The sequence below is a fragment of the Arachis stenosperma genome, chromosome 8 (genome assembly GCF_014773155.1).
Source record: "Arachis stenosperma cultivar V10309 chromosome 8, arast.V10309.gnm1.PFL2, whole genome shotgun sequence".
Classification (NCBI taxonomy): domain Eukaryota; kingdom Viridiplantae; phylum Streptophyta; class Magnoliopsida; order Fabales; family Fabaceae; genus Arachis; species Arachis stenosperma.
The window spans coordinates 21,321,132-21,327,121 of NC_080384.1; the positions used below are offsets into that span (position 1 = coordinate 21,321,132).

Sequence of the window (5,990 nt, forward strand, 5' to 3'; positions counted from 1 at the left end):
AACCGGTACCTAATTCAAAACAATAGAAAAATTTCTCAAAAACGTGGTCTAATAAAATTAATAACCAAAATAACAAAGACAATTGTAACATACTTTTTATAAAACAAATTGTCATCTATTTCGGTCGGATATCTGTAGTAAAATTTTTTCGCTTTTTTCATGTGTTGCTGTCTAACAAAATGCAATATCAAATTCTTTCACGCTGTTAAACTGTTGATTTTCGGTGCCATGTATGTAATTGCTGGTTGCCCAAACCTAAAAATTATAGAACCTTTTTCATCATACACTATTTCACCATTATAATGAATGGATAACAATTGATTTATAGACATTGTTGAGAGAAAATTAAAAGATGAGAAGGAAAGACAAGAATGAACTACTGAGTTCGATTCTCAACCAACCATTCTTTTATTTGGCGAGTTCAGCGTGAAGTTCGCGGGGATGCGACAAACTTCATAATTTACATAAAGTTCCCCGGTAAATATGGCGAACTTCTTTCAAATTACAAAAAAAAAGCGTATTGTAAAATTTAAAGTTAAACTCATTTTTTTCTGGAAATAATATTTTTTAATTTATTACAGAAAAAATAAAAAACAATTGACTAAATTGTTCAGTGTTTCAAAAAATTGAAAGGACAGACATTTAATAAAATGATAATATAAATACACCCTCTTTTACATTTACAGTCATAACAATCAAATTAAATCTTATTTAACTGCACAAGTAGTATGGTTTGGGTTGATATCGACCACTAGGCAATAGAGAAGATTAATAAGCAAGAATATTTTAGAGTAATACCCCAAATAGGTCCCCAAGGATTTGGTCGTCCGACAGATTTGTCCCCCAAAAAAATTAACTAAGTCCCTGATCCTCAAAATTGTTAGATATATGTCATATACGTCCCTGATCCAGGTTTAACCGGTTAATCAAACAGTCTCTCTCCTACGTGGAGGTGATCAGTATGATGTGTCAGGTTAAAGGCTAGCTACCAGGACACATTGGTCCCTGCACACGTGTCCAAAACGATATCGTTTAAGAGCTTCTTCAAACGACATCGTTTTGAGTGGGACAGATTAGTCCCCAAGCTTTCTCATGCCAGTGTTATAAAATGGCAGCGTGTGAATGAGGACCTAGCATAAAAACGCACGTCCCTTTTCTTTGTCTCTGTAAAATGACTTGAAACCCCAAACCCTCACCCAAATTTTACAAGGTAACCCTTCAAGTTCCTCAACTCCATTAACGTTGACTGAAGTCCATAACGGTGGTTTGACATAGCTGACGGTGACTGGGTGGTGGCAGTGGTGTGTCCTGCATATTGCCATTGTTGGAGGTAAGTTTACTATTTTTTTTTAATTAATTTGGGGGTGAAGATTGATGCATGTCATGTTAATAGGGTAGATCAAATATAGTGTGTTGCTAGTGTAGGTTAAGTCAGAGTTGTAAAGTGATTAGGTTGTGCCACTGCATGATAACGTTAACAATGTCGGTGTTAGAAAATTGGATTCTGTTTTAATGTTTTTGTAATGTGTTCCTTGCTTGTTTTTAGTTGTGATGAATTTTTATCTTGTTATATTTAGATGAGTGAAGACGTGGTACCCGTATTTCACCACGGTGGAAGCTTTGTTAGAGACAACAAGGGGGTACTTGTGTACATCAATGGAGAAGTCAAGAAGTTTTTCCCAATGGACATAGACTTGATATGTTTCTTTGACCTGAAGAAACTTTTTTTGGAGTTGGATTACCATGACTATAAGGCAATATTTTGGTATGATCCTACTTCTGTTGACCTAGAATCCGGTCTTCACCCAATTCACGGAGACACAGATATCAGAGCTTTGCAAAAGAACAAGATGGTAAATGAGGATACTGACGAATTCTATATCTATTTTGACCATCCAATCATGGAAGATACAGAGTTCATTGATGATGATGATGATGATGTTAGCGTTGAGGAGGTGCATGTACAAGAGGTTAGTGTTAAGGATGATGGTGTTGACAATGATGCAGATGTGGAGAGTTCGGATAGTGATGATGGGTATGAATCTACAGAAGATGCATTGTATAAGCCCCCACCTTCTGGATATGGTTTTTCGGATTCAAGTGAAGAGGAAGAGTCAGTTGGAGCTGGCAAGAAAGGAAAGAATAAAGGGAAGAAGAAATTTTCAATGAAGGCCTTGCATAAGAAATCAAATGTTGGTAAGCCTGTTAATGGGCCAGTTGGCAAGAGCAATGACAAGTCAAAGGAGATAGGCATTAGAAGAGAAGAGGTAGCTGGACCATCTGTTCAAAAAAAGAGCCATAGTGGGCCTGCCAGGCCCAATAAGAGTGATTATGGGCCTGCTGGAAGAGAAAAAGTTGTCAATGGGGGTTCTAATGACAACAAAAATAATGCTACACCTGCTAGTGCCAATGAGACTGCATCAAAGTCCAGAAAACCTACTACACTTGATGAAGAACTTGGTGTGGAGTTGTTACCTGAGCCATACATTGACTTTGAGTATGAGTCTGAACAATTTTTGACTTCGGAAGACTCAAGTGATTATGGAGGAAATGGGTTTGACTAGCCTCAGTTTAATCCAAGTGCAGAATTTGGGGAGGTCCAATTTTAGCTGAACATGGAATTTGAGTCACTTGAACAATTCAAGCAGGCTCTGAAGGACTTCACCATATCAGAGGGTAGGAGGATATTTTACATCAAGAATGATAAAAGAAGGGTCAGGGCTGCTTGTATACAGGGAGAATTCATTCCTGGAAAAGAAGTGTAGAAGGCCAAGGCAAAGGCAAGAAAAGCAACTAAAGAAAAGGTAAAGTTAGATGCTGCTAAGGAAGCTAATAAAAATGACAAAGCTGATATGGTGGTGGCAACAAATGAGGCTGAAGCTAGATGTGAGAAAAATAATGATGAGATAGAAGGACAAGCTAATGCGGCAGATAATGAAAACATTGCAAATTAAGGTGAGAAAAATTCTAATGCAGAGAAGCATAACTATCCCTGACTTATATACTGTGCAAAGAACACACGATCAGGTGGGTATCAAATAAAGACTTACAACCCCACTCATACCTATGGAAGAGAGTTTAGCAGCAATATGGCTGATGAACATTGGGTAGCACGGAAACTAGAAAAGAGATTGTTGAGTTAGCGACGTTTGACACATGCAGAGGCATGGGATCACATGAAGGTTGACTACAATGTCATACTCAGTGACAAAATATTATACAGAGGACTCCGAATGGCTAGGAAAAAGTATGTTGGTAACAAAAAGACGCAATATGGTAGGCTGCGAGACTACCTGAATGAGATACACATGTATTTTTTGTTATTTTATTTCAAAAAGTAATACTTCCTGAGATTTCAATAGTTTGAGAACATTAACTGATGCAGGGTAAGATTTTAAAAGACTCAGTCCTGCAAAGTGTATTTATGTTTGTTCTTGTTTGAGAAAAATAAATTGTTGTGATATTAGAATCTTTGTAGTGATATTAGAATATTAGAATATTTGTAGTGATTTGTTCACCAGCCATGTGTAGACCTCCTTTAGAACTTCAAAGCATTCTTTGATACAAGTAAAGACAAAATAAATAATGATGGGTTGAATTGAACTTTAATAAAAAAAATACAAATAATACTAGAGTACAGTTTTATGGTATAAAAATATAAGCATTCTAAACAAAGCTAATAGTTACACGGTCATTATATTAGAATTTTTGATACACTGATGATTTAATATATCTAAATATCAAGATAGATCAATGTAGACATAGTAATCGATGATGGGAAAGAATTCGAATATATCAAGTGGTTGCAAGGACCATGACAGTATATGATCATTATGCTCCACCAAATACTAATAATAGAACTCACCCGAACCAAATGCCTTAATCATTTCGTGTAGTCATGTTATAATAAGATCACAGTATACTTGCTTGAATAAAAAAATTTAATAATTAACTGCACATTTGTCATGTTGAAATTTAATCATTAGATTCTTAAGTTAAAAAAAATTGCATTCTCAAATGTTTAAATGAATTCTTGTCATACTAAGATATATGTTTATACAGGAGCAATACAGGTTCATCTGCACTGTTGGCAGTGGAGCTCATATCTCAATCTCCTTCGTTATTTGATAAATTATATATTTGCTTAGATGCCTGCAAAAAGGGGTTCAAAGCTGGATGTTGCCTTTTGATAGGTTTAGATGGGTGCTTTCTGAAGGGTTTTTATGGGGGACAGTTACTGTCAACTGTAGGACAAGACGCGAACAATCATTTTTATGTGATTACGTATGCAGTAGTTGATAGTGAGACAAAGGCTAGTTGGAAATGGTTTCTGGAATTGTTACAGGATGATCTTGGGCAATGCACCAACGATGGTTGGAACTTCATCAGCGATCAACAAAAGGTAACCCCGAATATCACATAGGTTTAATGTTCTAACTCTTAGTGACTGTTAAGTATGTTTTTTATTTTCATATTTAGCATTTTTATGCATGTTATTTTTTGGTTTGTTTGGACTGTGACCCTGCCAGCACTAAAGGAGGTTATGCCTAACGCACATCATAGAAACTGCATTAGGCACATTTGGAAGAATTTCACAAATAAATACAAGGACACACAGCTTAAGAACGTGGTGTGGGCATGTGCCAAAAGTTCAACATCTGCAGAGTTTAATGAGAACATGCTAAGGCTGAAGAGGATGAACGAGGACGCATGGGCTTACCTTGCAAAATTGGATCCAAGATGTTGGACTAAGTCAAAATTCAGCCACTGGCCTAAGCTGGACAACATCACAAATAATATGACAGAGGTGTGGAATGCCAAGATAGTGCACTATAGGAGAAAACCTATCCTAACAATGCTAGAGGAGCTCAGATGTTACATTATGCGGAGGATGACACAACACAAAAAGGCTCTAAGCACGTACATCGGTGTTGTTGCTCCTGTACAACAAAAAAGGATGGAAGCCATTATGAAGGACACCAGGCACTGGACTGCTCAATGGACTGGCGATGATGCCAAACATGTATTTGAGGTACAAATGCACTTGAAGAAGCTGGGAATGCACTTGGGTAACAGCACATGTACATGTAACATGTGGCAACTTACATGTATAACACTTAAATTTATACATTTTAGTTGTTATTGTGACAAACTGTATATCTAATTATAGTTAATAATCACTTATAGGCATTCCATGTGTGCATGCCATGGTTGCTATTGCTAAAAGGGGAGATAGAGCAGACACATATGTGCACAAGTGGCTGAAGATGGATGCTTTCAGAGCAACATATGGTCATTCCATTAGCCCTGTCAACAGTGAAGAGTATTGGGAGAAGTCTGGAAAAATAAGCTCAATTCCTCCCAAGATTAAGAGGCCAATAGGACATCCAGTGAAGAGAAGGAGACTAAATCCAGTAGAAGACGGACCAGAGGATACTAAGGCAAAAAAGACCTTCAGAATCACATGTGAAAAATGAGGAGAGCCATGTGAAAAATGAGGAGAGCCTGTCCACAATGCTAAGACCTGCAAGGGAGCTCCTAAGGTTGGGATTAATCCTAAAAAAACTGTCAAGGAAAAATCCAAGAAAAATTCATCTACAACACAAGAAAAGGTTCAGGTTTTTCAATTGGCACCCATAACTCAGGTATTCATGATTAATACTTACCTTGTTATACTAAATGTTCTATATTGTGCAGGTTGGAATCTATGATAACTTGTTTAAGACTCAGATTTTTTACAGCCATTAGTTGCTCTGTTATAGGGACCACCTTGACATATAATATTATTGATCAGGGACCTGTTTGACTTATAGTATAAATTTTAAAGGATCCATCTATTCTTAATATATAAAAGTAGATACATAAGCATGCACCACATTACTTTTGAGACTTTTCTTTCCTCCTACTAATGTCATGTCAGTAATATTGCTTACTTGGCACAACTTTAGAATCAACCACTCAATTCTTGCCAAATCAACTACTATTTTCAA

The 5,990-nt window shown here is 36.7% G+C and overlaps 1 protein-coding gene across 1 annotated transcript; it reads left to right on the forward strand.

Moving 5' to 3' along the window:
- Positions 1-4,543: 4,543 nt before the first annotated feature.
- On the forward strand, positions 4,544-5,748 carry LOC130945577 (uncharacterized). Its single transcript, XM_057874287.1, has 3 exons — positions 4,544-5,081; positions 5,188-5,441; positions 5,698-5,748. The coding sequence occupies exons 1-3, from the start codon at positions 4,544-4,546 to the stop codon at positions 5,746-5,748; spliced, it is 843 nt and encodes a 280-aa protein (XP_057730270.1).
- Positions 5,749-5,990: the final 242 nt, after the last annotated feature.

Coding starts and splice junctions, on each gene's coding strand:
- LOC130945577 (XM_057874287.1), top strand. CDS start 4,544: ATGCCTAACGCACATCATAGAAACTGCATTAGGCACATTTGGAAGAAT. Junction 5,082..5,187: donor GCACTTGGGTAACAGCACAT/GTACATGTAACA, acceptor AATCACTTATAG/GCATTCCATGTGTGCATGCC. Junction 5,442..5,697: donor ACGGACCAGAGGATACTAAG/GCAAAAAAGACC, acceptor TATATTGTGCAG/GTTGGAATCTATGATAACTT.